Source organism: Theropithecus gelada, chromosome 11 (assembly GCF_003255815.1).
Source record: "Theropithecus gelada isolate Dixy chromosome 11, Tgel_1.0, whole genome shotgun sequence".
NCBI lineage: Eukaryota > Metazoa > Chordata > Mammalia > Primates > Cercopithecidae > Theropithecus > Theropithecus gelada.
The window spans coordinates 35,499,160-35,513,851 of NC_037679.1; the positions used below are offsets into that span (position 1 = coordinate 35,499,160).

A 14,692-nucleotide genomic window follows, 5' to 3' on the forward strand; every position below is an offset into this window, starting at 1 on the left:
AATGAGAAAATGTTAAAACATTTTACTTAGCACTTATATTTACATATAATGTAAAACCAAAACAAAAAAACAACAAAAATTACTTGCATAGTTACAGTGCTCTTGAATGCACAAGCAGTAAAAAATACTGACTCAAATTTCAGTTAGAAATGTTTAATAAGAAATCTGAATTGCTGCTATGAAAAAATAGGATAAAACAAGCAGACTATGTTAAATGAAAATAAACATATGAAGAAAGATCACATTGATATAACTGACTCATGTTCCATGTATGCTCAAATCCTGTGTCCTCACCTAACTGTCAAGACTGTGCCCTATCAATGTGACATTATCTTAAGCAATAACAACTCAGTAAACCTAAGGGAATTAAACGATCCATTGAAATAAATAACACCCCTTCCTTAAAAAATAAACAAAAGTAAAATACATAGCTAAAAAAAGCCTACAAAAAATAAAATTAGAAGGAATATATTTTGAGTTACTATAATACCTAACGTCTCTCCTTAGAGACAAAATTTTGATGCTCCAATGTAATACTTAAAGGCGTCATACATACTTAAGAACTCATTCATCATGATCTTCAAACATTATCATCACCATACAAGCAAAATTTTGCCAAGGTGAAAGAAAAATAAAAAAAAGACATTGCATCAAATAATACTTAAGAGGTCTTTTTCATTAGAGCAAAATTGCTTATCAGCTGGATATCAACATAGCATCAATTTAGTAATATTACATAGTTCACAGAAATATTTTTATCTGAACATAATATACTATTGTTCAAGAACAATTAATTCACATTAAGTTCTCAAATTTCCCTTTCATTTTGAGGCAGAAAAAATTTCCAAAGATGGCCTTGACAATAGGTACCCTCTCCCCTCCAGCTCACATACTCTTCCTCAAGGAGACCTTGCCACTCTCCCAATGAGAAGTGGGGTCTATATTTCTTCTCCTTGAATTTGGGTGGTCTTATAATTCTCCAAATAATAGATGACAGTGGAAGCGATATAATTTGGCTTCTCAGACTAGGTCATAGAAAGCAAATGCAGCTTCTGCCTTGCTCACTGGGGCACTTGCACTTTGAAACCCTCAACTGCCAAGTAAGAAGTCTACTTTGAGGCTGTCATGCTGTCAGGAAACCAAGTCACATGGAAAGGCCGTGTATACAGGTGCTCAGATTAGCAGTCCTAGTCCTTCGGTCACCCTAGACCAGGTATCAGATATGTAGTGATAAGCCTTCAGGTGATTACAGTCCCTAACTGTTGAGTCACCCATGGCCTACAAAGTCTTTCTGAGACCCCAGACATTATGAAGCAGAGATAAGCTATTCCCAATATGCCCTGTCCAAATGTTTGACTCATAGAACTCACGAGGAACAGCACAGTTATTAAGTCTGTTGAGTTTTAGAGTAATTTATTACATAGAAATAGTGACTAATACAACTGTGCCTTAGTTTACACAGCTAGACTGCAAGATGACACATATCTTCTAGTATCTGGTAAAAACAATCCTTTAATTTATTAAGAAATTTCTGTCTAATCACTTCTTAAATCTCATCTTCTATATAATACCCACAGTTTTATTAATTAAGATGAAAAACAAAAAATGTCTTTGTGTTAATTTGAATTTTCCAAGGCTGCTATCTTAGGCTATCCGAAGATACTCACCTAGCCTTGTCCTTATCCCTTAGATGCTCTTATCTTTGACCTGACGTAAATTGTTTTCTTACATTTAGTCCTTAATTAGGAAATACATGGTGCCCATTATTCAATATTTATTGTATGGCTCTCCTTCTAGTTAGGTGATACCTACTATTATCTCTACTAACCTTTAGTTTAAATTCAAGTATTGCACTGTATCCAGTTTTTTGACATGTAATATTGACTGTTCCACCAAGCTCCAGTGTCATTGTACCATAAAGAATTCCTAAAGGAAAAAGATTTGACAAAAAATTTATATGTATATGGCTCACAATAAACAGTTTAGTAATCTAATCTCCTTTTAGGAGGAACGTAATTCAAAATCACTCTGTCCCACTCAAATGAAAATCTATAATATAGACATAAAGATGGTTCTGTGGGATATAAATAGATAACAGCTGATTCACATTATGTGCAGATTCCCTATCTGTAAATTCACCTACTCAGTAAAATATCAATACCCAGAGTGCTTCTGTAGTCATTTGGAGACATGTGCAGAGTAGTGAAAAATTTGAGTCACCTGATGCACACATTCTGAGCTGAGGTTGAGCAAGGCAAACACTCTTCCTTGTTTCAGCTTCCACATTGTTAAAAAAAAGAAAGTGTCCTTTTTGCAGTGTATTTACTACCATGTTTTCACATTTTTGTGCTTTTCATTGGTGGTTCTGCTGTTTAAAGTGGACCCACATGTAGTGTTGCACTGCTGTCTAGTGTTCCTAAGTGCAAGAAAGCTATAATGTATCTTATAGGGAAAATGTGTGTTAAAAGCTACATGTAGGTTTTAGTTCTATTGGCTGTTAGTTCAAGGTTAATGAATCAATAATATGTAATTAATGTTATAATGACATCAGGTTTCTTTAAATAGAAGCACACATAAAACAAGGTTATGTACTGATTGACTGGTTGATGAAAATGTTAGGACAAGAGGCTCACACGAATCCAATCTCATACTCCCCCCAGGAGCAATGGCTCAGTATTTGCTAACTCAGTGGTGACTTTATATAACCACTGCAAATAACAAGAATCAAATGCATAAGCAAAGCAAACAAAAAAACTACAGAATAAGTTCTGTGTTTAAAAGCTGGGGAAACTCTAGGTTTAACAAAGCTAAACAGGTTGTGTATGTGCTGTTGGTCTAAGATGTTAAGGCAGCCTTTAACATGCAACGTACAATATTATCTTTTGAGAGGGGAACAGACTATGTAATGTTTCTCATACTTATTTGGCTATGGAACTCTTATTTTACAAAACAATTTGTGAGGCTAGTGACTTGGGGGAACATACCTTAGAAAACATACAGGGTGAAACAGCTTATAAAAATCATTTCATATGCTCATTCAAAAGCGGTTATAACTTCTTTTCTTTTTCCATGCATTGCTATAAAAAATTTTCCCTATTGTTAGCTAAGTATGGGCATGGATATCTACATGGAACATAATTTTATTTTTTCTAAATGATAGAAAATTTAAATATATTTGTTCTTATCAATTCATAATTAAAGATATTTCACTCCATGCTTACTTCAAGCTCTAAGAATAATCTAGACTGAGGCCGTAAGTTAGCCTCTTTTGTACATGCTGGGTTGGCCTTCAATAAGATTCAACCCTCCCAGGTTTCTCAACTGTGAAATAAGGCCATATCAAATAATTCCTTTTAAATTGTACTTTAAGTTCTGGGATACATATGCAGAACGTGCAGCTTCGTTACATAGGTATACATGTGTCATGGTGGTTTGCTGCACCTATCAACCCATCATCTACATCAGGTATTTCTCCTAATGCTATCCCTCCCCTTGCCCCCCACCTCCCGACAGGTCCCAGTGTATGATGTTCCCCTCCCTGTGCCCATGTGTTCTCACTGTTCAACTTCCACTTATGAGTGAGATCATGTGGTGGCTGATTTTCTGTTTCTGTGTTAGTTTGCGGAGAATGATGGTTTCCAGCTTCATCCATGTCCCTGCAAAGGACATAAACTCATCCTTTTTTATGGATGCAAACTATTCTATGGTGTGTATGTGTCACATTTTCTTTATCCAGTTTATCGCTGATGGGCATTTGGGTTGGTTCCAAGTCTTTGCTACTGTGAATAGTGCTGCAATAAACATACATGTGCATGTGTCTTTATAGAATAATTTATAACCCTTTGGGTATATACCCAGTAATGGGATTGCTGGGTCAAATGGTATTTCTAACTCTAGATCCTTGAGGGATTGCCACACTGTCTTCCACAATGGTTGAACTAATTTACACTCCCACCAACAGTGTAAAAGTGTTCCTATTTCTCCACATCCTCTCCAACATCTGTTATTTCCTGACGTTTTAATGATCACTATTCTAACTGGCATGAGATGGTATCTCATTGTGGTTTGATTTGCATTTCTCTAATGACCAGTGATAATGAGCTTTTTTTGAAAAGTGTCTGTTCGTATCCTTTGCCCACTTTTCTTTCTTTTTTTTTTTTTTTTTTGAGACGGAGTCTCGCTCTGTAGCCCAGGCTGGAGTGCAGTGGCCGGATCTCAGCTCACTGCAAGCTCCGCCTCCCGGGTTCACGCCATTCTCCGGCCTCAGCCTCCCGAGTAGCTGGGACTACAGGCGCCCGCCACCTCGCCCGGCTATTTTTTGTATTTCTTAGTAGAGACGGGGTTTCACCGTGTTAGCCAGGATGGTCTCGATCTCCTGACCTCGTGATCCGCCCATCTCGGCCTCCCAAAGTGCTGGGATTACAGGCTTGAGCCACCGCGCCCGGCCTTGCCCACTTTTCATACTGAATAATTTCTATGTTCCCAAAATAGAGGATAATTACCAAAAAAGTTATTTTTAAGATTTTAAGAAACCGGTTGGAAGGGAGGATACACATCATGACCACACTAAACTGATGCAAAACAGTTGAAAGTTCAGAATGCAGAGGTAAACCACCTGGGTTCAGATCCTGACTTGCTGCATTTTAGCTGTGTGATCTCAGGCGTATTAAGCCTCTTTGTGCTTCATTTTTCCTCTTCTATAAAAAGGGAATAATAATATTTCTATTTTATAGGAGCTGCTGAAATGATTAAATAAATGCATTGAATAGTTGGGTGCCTAGTATGTTGTAATGTTGTAGATGACAATTATTATGTAACACCCTTATCTGTATTTTAAATAATGGGTCAAAAAGCATAATACATTAAGAAATTGCCAAATGAGGGTGAGAAAAATCTTTTAAAAACTTGGTACACTAAAAAATAGTAAATTAAAATTTTTAAAAAGCATGGTGGTGCAAAAAGAAGAAAATCATCTTTACAGATTCTGAAATAACAGACAGTTTTGTCAAATTTGAAAATTTGCACATCAGGTAAGTGCAAAGAAATTTCATTATGATAAGTCAGTCTCTTCTGACTAAAGTATACATCACAAAAAGGTCCATTACAGGTGAATTAATTCACCACAGAAATATTCAGCAAATGATAGCAATAATCTTAAATATCTGTAAACCAAGGATGCTTTCAAACAAAATATAAGTCTGACTCCATCAATCACAAAGCATAACAAATCACAGCTACGTACATTTACTTAAAAGGAAAGCTTAATATCTAACTCAAGTATAGAAAATATTTACCTTTACAATGAGCATATGGCATTGTCATTACATAATCTTCACCTCTATTCAAGAAAGTTAACCGTGCTTCTCCCTCTAATATTGCAGATAATGAGTTTCCTGAAATAAAATGTTGTTTATTAAATTTCACAAAACATATTCAACCAATTCAAAACAAACAAAATATATTTAGAACACCTACTAGACATCTACAGTGGAAAGTCTTAAAAATGTCTCAATCTCAATGTGCCCAAACATGTATTCATTACTTTATATCCAAAACATATTTCATCCTTATTCTCATTTTTACATAATGACTACTTTTAAAAGATACAGTTATGTGCTTTTTTATAATTAAAAAAAAATTTTTTTTGAGATGGAGTGTCTCACTCTGTTGCCCAGGCTGGAGTGCAGTGGAGTGATCTCGACTCACTGCAATCTCCACCACCAGGGTTGAGCAATTCTCCTGTCTTAGCCTCCCGAGTGGCTGTGATTACAGGCGTGTACCACCACGCCCAGCTAATTTTTATATTTGCAGTAGAGACAGGGTTTCCCCATGTTGGCCAGGCTGGTTTTAACTCCTGACCTTGGGTAATCTGCCCGCCTCGGCCTCCCAAAGTGCTGGGATTACAGGCATGAGGCACTGCACCCGGCCTATTTTATGAGAGTTATAAGAAAATGAGAAAACATGGAGAATACTTAATATTAATAAAACACTGTTTCGCCGAATAGCCTAATTTTCTTTTTTGAATAAAACCATTATTTTTTAGCTGTAAGTCACATTACTTTACAAATCTCAAGCTTTAAATGCTTATAATTGATATAATAATCCTATAGACAATTTAGAAAAATAAAAAATATAAAGCACCAAAATATAGTCAACAATAAAATACTATGGTAATTTCTTCTAAGTTTTCTCCTGTATGCATTTTCTCTCCTTCTATTCTCAGTTTTACTTAAGTATAAATTTACATACAGTAAGTAACCCATTTTAAGTGTGAAATTCGAGTTTTGGAAATTGCAGAGTGATATAACCACCACCACAATCAAGATACAGAACTTCCCATTATCCCCAAAAAGTTCCTCCTTGCCCCTGAGCAGTCAATCCTTTCCCTCAGCCCCAGGAAACCACTGGTCCATTTTAAATCACTGGCTTTACCTATTCTAGAATTCTGTACAGATGGCATTATAGAAGATGTAGCTTGCTATGTTTTACTTCCTTCAATTAGCACAATGTCTTTCAGGTTCACCCACATTGTTGTATAAGAATTCTATTCCTTTTTATTGTTAGTTAGCATTCTGTAGTTGTGACATTTCCTTACCAGTTGATGGTCCTTAAGTTGTGTTTAGTCCTGAATTATTATGAATAATGTTGTGTATACTTAAGAATATTTATGTACAAGTCTTTATGTAGCCATCTATTTTCATTTTTTCATGGGTAAATACCTAGGAGTGGAATTTCTGAGTTTACGGTACATGCATGTTTAACTCTGGACAATCATTTCTCCCACGTCAAAAAACATTTGACCATGTGTACAGGTCTACATCTGAACTCTATTCCATCCCATTAATTTATATATCTACCATTACATCAATTCCACACTGTAATGATTACCTTAGCTTTATACTAAAATTAGGCAGTGAAAGACCTCTTGTTCTTTTTCAAAATTGTTTGGCTGTTTTGGGTCCTTGGCTTTTCAAAGTAATTTTAGAGTCAACTTGCCAATATCTTCAAAAAAGCCTGCCAAGATTATGATTAGGATTGCAGTGAGTCTATGGCTCAATTAATGGAGCTCTATTATCTTAATATTAAATATCTCAATATATAAACATAGTCTATCTATCCATTTATTTGGATCTTCTTTAATTTTCCTCAGCGATGTTTTAGTCTTCAGTATATAGGACTTACATCTTTTATTAAATTTATTTTTAAATATATTATTTGGATGCTATTATAATTGGAGTTGTTTTTAAATTTCATTCTGAGCCAGGCATGGTGATGTGTGCCTGTAATTCCAGCTACTCAGGAGGCTGAGATGAGAGGATCCCTCATAGTAAGACACTGTCTCACCAAAAAAAAAAAAAAAAAAAAATATATATATATATACACACACACACACTTCTGCAAGCATTCATTTCTAGTATATAGAAATATGACTAATTTTTCTATTTTGACCATGCATCTTGAGACCTTACTAAATTCACTTATTAGTTATACGAGCTTTTTTGTATATTCTTGAAGATTTTCTATATAATCTGGTATATAAACGGCTTATCTTCTTCCTTTCAATCAGTATGCTATTTTTCCCTTTAATTTGCCTACTGCATTGGCTAGGACCTCTAATACAATTATGTATAGAAGTAATGAGAGTAAACATCCCTGCCTTGCTCTTGATCTTAGGTAGAAATTATTCAGTTTTCACCCTAAAAGTATGAAGTTGGCTATGTATTTTTCACAGATGCCTTTAATCTAGTCTTAGTTTCTTGAGGACTAAGAAATAAATAGGTGTTGAATTCTGTCAAATCATTTTTCCGTATCTATTGAAATCGTACTTTTCTTCTCTGTTATTCTATTAATATGGTAAATTACATTTTTATCAGATGATAAACCAACCTTCTATTCCCGAGACAAAATCAATTTCATCATGATATATTATTCTTTTAATATATTGATCATGATACTTTTACTTATATGTATATGTCCATATATTATTCTTCCTATATGTTGATTTGTTACTACTTAAGAGTTTTTGCATGTATGTTCATAAAGGATATTAGATCTGTAGTTTATTTTCTTGTAATCTCTGGTTTGGGGATCAGGATAATCTTGGTCTCATAAAATGATCTGAGGACTGTTTTTTCTTCTATTTTCTGCCAAAAATTGTGTAGAACTGTTATTTCTGCCTTAAATCTTTAGAAGAACTCAAGACATGTGGGCCTGGAGTATATCCTTGAAGAAACATTTTAAATTACTAAATCAATTTATCTGATATAAGAGTATTACAATTTTACACCACTTCTTGGGTCAGCCGTGGTAATGCGTATCTCTTAAGAAAATCTGCCCATTTCAAATTTCTGTCTCTTTTAATTCTGTTTTTGCTTCATATTGAAGTTCTATGCTTAGGTACATAGGATTTATGATTATTATGTTATCCTGAAGAACTGAACCTTTTTATTTCATTATGAAATGTTCTTTATCTCTACTAACATGTTTTTGTCTTGAAATCTATTTTATTAATATACTCACTCAACTCTACTTGTACTTAATACTTGCATAGTTTAGCTTTTAACTTTTACTTTCCATTTACTTTCTTTTTTTTTTTTTCTTTCTTGAGACAGAATCTTGCTCTTGTTGCCCAGGCTGGAGTGCAGTGGTACGATCTCAGCTCACAGCAACCTCTGCCTCCCGGGTTCAAGTGATTCTCCTGCCTCAGCACTCCGAGTAGCTGGGATTACAGGTGTATACCACCATGCCCAGCTAATTTTTGTATTTTTAGTAGAGACAGGCTACATTTTGGCCTGGCTAGTATGGAACTCCTGACCTCAGGTGATTCACCCACCTTGGTCTCTCAAAGTGCTGGTATTACAGGACTGAGCCACCATGCTCGGCCTACTTTCCACTTACTTTCAAACTATTTGTGTGTCTACATTTAAGGTATGTTGGTCCTTGCTGTTTTAGCTAATCTGATAATCACTGTCTTTAAATGAGATTATTTGGGCCATTAAGACTGATACAATCATATTATTGGGTTTTGGTCTATCATTTTGCTATGTGTTTTCTATCTGTCCCCTCTGATTTTTGTTCCTTGATTGGGCTTTCCTGTTTCTTTTATAAATTATTTAAACTATTGTTTAAAATTTTCAAATAATTTCATTTTAATTTTCTTACTGACTTTTTGCCTATACTTTTTGGTGGTGATTTTTCTTCATGTGTGTGTGTTTGCTCTAGTGTAGGGCTTCTCAATGGTAGCATTCCTGACATTTAGGGGACCGGATAATTATTTGTTGTAGGGAGTTATCCTGTGCATTGTAGGATGTTTAGCAGCATTTCTGGCATCTACCTACTGGATCTCCCAACTGTGAGAACCCAAAATGTCTTCAGACATTGCCAAATGTCTCCTGAGGAGAACCACTGCTTTAGGGATTACAATATTTATCTTCAAAATGTCACAGTTGGCTGGGTGCAGTGGCTCATGCTTGTAATCCCAGCACTTTGGGAGGCTGAGGCGGGTGGATCACTTGAGGGCAGAAGTTCAAGACCAGCCTGACCAACATGGTGAAACCCCATCTCTACTAAAAATACAAAAATTCGCTGGGTGTCGTGGTGGGTACCTGTAATCCCAGGTACTAGGGAGGCTGAGGCAGGAGAATTGCTTGAACCCGGGAGGCAGAGGTTGCAGTGAGTCGAGATTGTGCCATTGTACTCACTTACAGTTAATCTTTTACCACTTTATATAGAAAAGAAAATTTTACTACTTCTAGGTCCATTCTCTTCCAGGCTTATATACTACAGTTACGTGTGTTAAATCTGCATATGTTATAAAACTCACAAGATAATGCTGACATTTCTGTTTTGAACAGTTACATGTATTAAAAGGAAAAAATAAGAAAAAATGTCTTTTGAATTTACCTATAGGTTAACCAATTCTGACAATCTTAAATTCATTCTAGATTTAATAGACTCTTTCAAATTATAAAGGAACAGATAGCTCTAATGTATATAAATTGTACCATAACACAGAAAAAAGGCCCACTGATGAAGTAATCCCAGAAAGCAAGCTATGCACCTTGTACTCAATAAAAATTTCTATAAAGTTAGAACACACACTCAGAAAAGCCATTTATACTATAGTCAGGGTAGAACAATGGAGGGATGAAAGGTGAAGTAGGTAAGAAATATATCAAATATAAAATACATATAAACTTAAGGGAAAAAAAAAAAACAAGCAATCACCATCTTAAACAAAACAAGGTTAAAAAACCAAAACAATAAAAAACCCCAAAACCAAATGAAAACAAACATCAAGGGAAATAAAAGATACCTTAAAGAAATATAACACATACCAGGTTCCTGATCAAAAACTACTCTTAGATATCCCTGTGGCAGACTTAACTAGGGCTCACCACATGCTCAGGTAACCAAACCTTGGATTTCTGTTTACATACTTTATTTTTCCTTTTTTATCATAATAATTTTTTTCACTCAGGTTTAAAATTCTTTGGTTGAAATTTAATTGTTCTTCATTTAAACATTTTAAAAAACTATATAAAAGCATTTTAAGGTTATATATGTTTTACTGGTATATAGCTTTGGCAATGATTTGTTTGAACTGTCAAAGTTTTTGTATTAATGTTTCCTACTATAACCTTTTCTCTATTTTCCCTTGTACTTGCAAACAGTTTTTTTTGGTATGTTATTTAGTCCAAAGTTAAATATATTTACCGATTGACCCTGGGCCAGGTCTCCTAAACATACTTGAATTCTTCCTCTCTGTTCAAAGACTACAATAGAAAGACTGATCCCTTAGATACACTGAGATGAAACACAAAAAACTGGTCAGACTAAAGGCAAAAGAAATACTTTATGCACTAAAGGGCTATAATGGGCAATCATTCTGTCTTTTCATAAGTGATGTTTATGATATATTTACATATATGTGATGAATACATAAGCCACACCTTTATGAGTGAGCAGAAAAAAGCCATTATTCAAGGAAAGATGATACTTAAAATGACAAACTCCATGTTGCAAATAGCCCATGACACTTACTAAATAAAAGCTCACCAGAAAATAATACCTCCCAGGAATGGGTGCAAGTTGGGACAGGGGGAAACTCACCATAAAACTTGGACTTAGCCAGGATACTACCACTAAGACAAAATCCATCTTTTCGATTACTAACATAAAAGGCAGATATTGGTGGATGATGGGACACCTATTAAACACAAGAAAAAACATGCATATATAAAATATAAAAACATGTTTATATAAAGTATAAAAAGATAAGCATATTATTGTGCCATTATCAAAAGTTCAAGTCTTATAATGAGTAAGAAAAAACATTTAATAAGCAGTAAAATTAAATATTGATGGTTATAGTAACCAGCTTCCTGTCTCCTAGTGAGACCTACACTCCTGGTATTCACATAGGCCCCTCTTATATTGTACTGAAATTGGTTTGTGTGGAAGTGATACTACGTAATTTCTGAAATTACGTTACAAAGCACCTTCCACATTGGGGGCTCTCTCTGCCGATCTCTCAATCATTAGTTCTGAAAAGCCATCTTTGAGATTGTGAAAAACCCTACAGAGAGGCCTATGTGATGAGGAACTGAGTTCTTCTGTCAACAGCCATGTGATGAACCTGGACATGAATCTTCCTGTCCAGTCAAGCCTGTAGATGACTGCAAAGCTGGCTGACAGTTTGACTGCAAGCTCATTAGAAATCCTGAGCCGGAACCACCCAGCTAAGCAGATCTCGGACTCCTGAAACTCATCATATGAGATAATAAATGCTGCTTTAACCTATTCAGTTTTGGCAGTAATTTTTTAGACAGCAATGGATAACTAATATAGTGATTAGTCTTCATATGGATTACTGAATGACTATAAGAAACAAAAATAAAAAACACGTTATTTAATAATCTAATGCCTTCAACAATATATTTACCTCTTATGTTCTCTTACATGAGACAAACTAAAATCAGCATCTCAAGCTTCTTAATTTCATGAAGAATTAAATCACTGACTTTTAAAAAATTTAATATAGATGAGTGGTTTTGATTTGAGGGGGTTATCAAAACCTCTAGAAGAAGGTTTTCCAAAGAATACACGGTCTTCTCATTCTCCTTACACTCAAAGTGAGAATTACCATAATAAGGAGCCACTGTTATTGAAAGAGAATGTCATATTCCTCAAGTTTATGCAGACAGAAGACTGAAAGTCATGATTATGGATGTATATGAGTTCAAATTAATGAAAGTTTAAAAACTAAAATATTTTCTGTCTGTATACAACAAAAAGAGAGGTATCACAGGGGAGAAGAGGGAATTAAAGAAGCTAACAATTCAATTAGGAAAATAAATATTCTGTAAAAAGGTAAATGATACGAATGTTAAAATAATAGCTTAATGGATAATCACAAAAACAATACAGAAGTTTGAGAAGGGAAAAATCACTGGGAGCTGCAGTCATTTGGATCATGAAGGATAAGTGAGTCAGGGTTTGTTTTGATAAAGAATAGCTAAGAAGAAATACTGGAGTGGGAGAATTAAATTTAAAAATGAAGCAAGAAAGTGTGAGATCAGGTTACCTAGTCATGAACTGCACAGGTTTGACTACTGTGGAGAACTAGAAAGGTATTAATTTGAGATAAATTTGGAAAAGATATAGAGGACTTTGAATGCCAGACAAATGAATGCCACACCACTGAATAATTCTGAGCATGATCAAAAGTTGTTTTGGAAATACGAGTTCGGCCAAAAAAAAACCATTAAAAAAAGGGCAGGGGGTATAGCAAAGGAAAAATAAATATTTATTTTTGGTCAAAGGATTCCATGAGTGTAATAATAATACCTATGAATATGACATTTAGTAGTATTTAATACTAAAAGGTTAAATGTTTACCAAATGTGCACAAGTAAGAAAGGCTAAATAATAGTGAGTTTACTGAGTAAATATTTTCTATAAAAATATTCCAGTAACTTCCAGATAAGTTTTGTTTCCATACATGCATTTCTAATACCTGTTCAGCAATATAAAAAGTTTTGCTGTTTGTTCTGGGATGAATCCATAAACAACGAAAAGTCTCACCAAGTATAGGATTATAAGGTTTCTTCAGTCCCTGGTTTAAAAAAAAAATGCAATTTCAAATTACAAATACAAAGGATTCAAAATAGCTTAAACTAGTCAAAATGGGTTTAACTGTACCATGTGGGAACCATCCTTATAAAACTTCAGAGTAAATAAAATTTACATTAAATAAAATTAAACGACTTCAATCATAATACAGGTCTAAATCATCAGGTATTTTGCAATTTTGCTAAGTCAAAGAAGCCCAGTAATGTAATTGTTAACAATCTACAGATTACATAAAATATAAAGCACTCATAAAACACTAAAGACAATAAAATACAAACAAACATTACCTTTGGCTTTTTATAGAATCCTGACAAATACCATTTCACTACTTTCTTCAAACGGAAATAAGGATTTTCTTCAAGAGCAGCCCTAAAACACAAAATGGTAAACAAAAATTTTACAAAATAAATCACAAATTCTCTCTCACATTTATTAACTAATAACCGAGTATGAAATATGATTGGAAAACATAATTCTTATTTTAAATGGATGACAAAACAAGCATGTAATCAATTTTCAACCATGTAAATCCATTTCTGTTTTTCTTAACCTGGTCACATTTTCCCATTCTTTGGTACACTGCCCGGGTCTTCGCTAAAGTAGATTTTGGAAACTCTCCAAACCAATGTTTCTGAATTGGGATTCTGCAGAACCTGAGATGTTGTTAGTGGCTCTGTGAAAATTGTGATTGAAAAAAATAAAAATGGATTTTGGATTCATGCACTGTGTGATTTCTAGCATTTGCAATGATAGGCAGTGGCCAAGCAGCCTCATTAACAATTCTGATAGAAGTCTTCAGCCTCATATGTCAGTGAAGGACTAATGTTTACTTGGTTGAGTCCATTTTCAGTTGTTGATGTTAGAGTAGATCAATGGTAACTGGTGGGTGCTGTAGTGCACATAGGGGAGGACATACGTTGACGTTAGCCTCTTTTGTGCAAAGTACCTATCTAAATATAGGATTTTATGGGTATGCAGTCCTTAGTACAAAACACAGAAGTTTCAAATTACAAATATGAAGCAGAGTCAAAATAATTAAATCAATACAGAAGGTTTTAATCTATTTTTATTCTTCAACCTGCTCTTGTGTACTATCAACTGATTTTCCAGAATAAAAACTCAACCAGAATAATGGATAATCAAAGAGTAATTTTCATTTTTAAAAAGTTTGTAGGAGCCATGACTCAGCTGCCCCCCATACAGTTCTGCTGTTGTTGTAATCATTGCAAAAACCTGATTGTGTATGTCTGAAGTAAATTTTACTGAGAAGTTGTTTTTGTTATTGTTGTTTTCTGTTTGTAATGTAGTTACTATACCCTTATTTACAAAAAGGCATTTATGTTTCACAAGCATGTCTGACAGTCCAATGTGGTGATTTTTTAAAAAATGAGACGTGAGACAGAAGAGCACAGACCTAGGCTTATTGACAATTGTGCTAAGTTGAAAGCTTGTGTTTTTCTGGAGTAGCAACCCTCTGATTGCTCTCTGTCCATCTTGGTTTAAATTCCCTTATTCTGCAATTTTATTTTAAAATTAAATATATATAGTTCAAAAGTCA

The 14,692-nt window shown here is 34.5% G+C and overlaps 1 protein-coding gene across 6 annotated transcripts in view; it reads right to left on the minus strand.

Annotated features, from left to right (window-relative positions):
• OSBPL8 (oxysterol binding protein like 8) overlaps positions 1-14,692 on the minus strand; it is a 222,126-nt gene that overhangs the window by 20,747 nt on the left and 186,687 nt on the right. For all 6 annotated transcript variants that reach the window (XM_025401400.1, XM_025401395.1, XM_025401401.1 and 3 more), the window contains 5 exons: positions 13,422-13,503; positions 13,019-13,117; positions 11,113-11,209; positions 5,295-5,393; positions 1,829-1,926 (listed from right to left, as the gene is read on the minus strand). In XM_025401400.1, the coding sequence (XP_025257185.1) occupies positions 1,829-1,926; positions 5,295-5,393; positions 11,113-11,209; positions 13,019-13,117; positions 13,422-13,503 (475 nt within the window). The remainder of the gene's footprint in view (positions 1-1,828; positions 1,927-5,294; positions 5,394-11,112; positions 11,210-13,018; positions 13,118-13,421; positions 13,504-14,692) is intronic.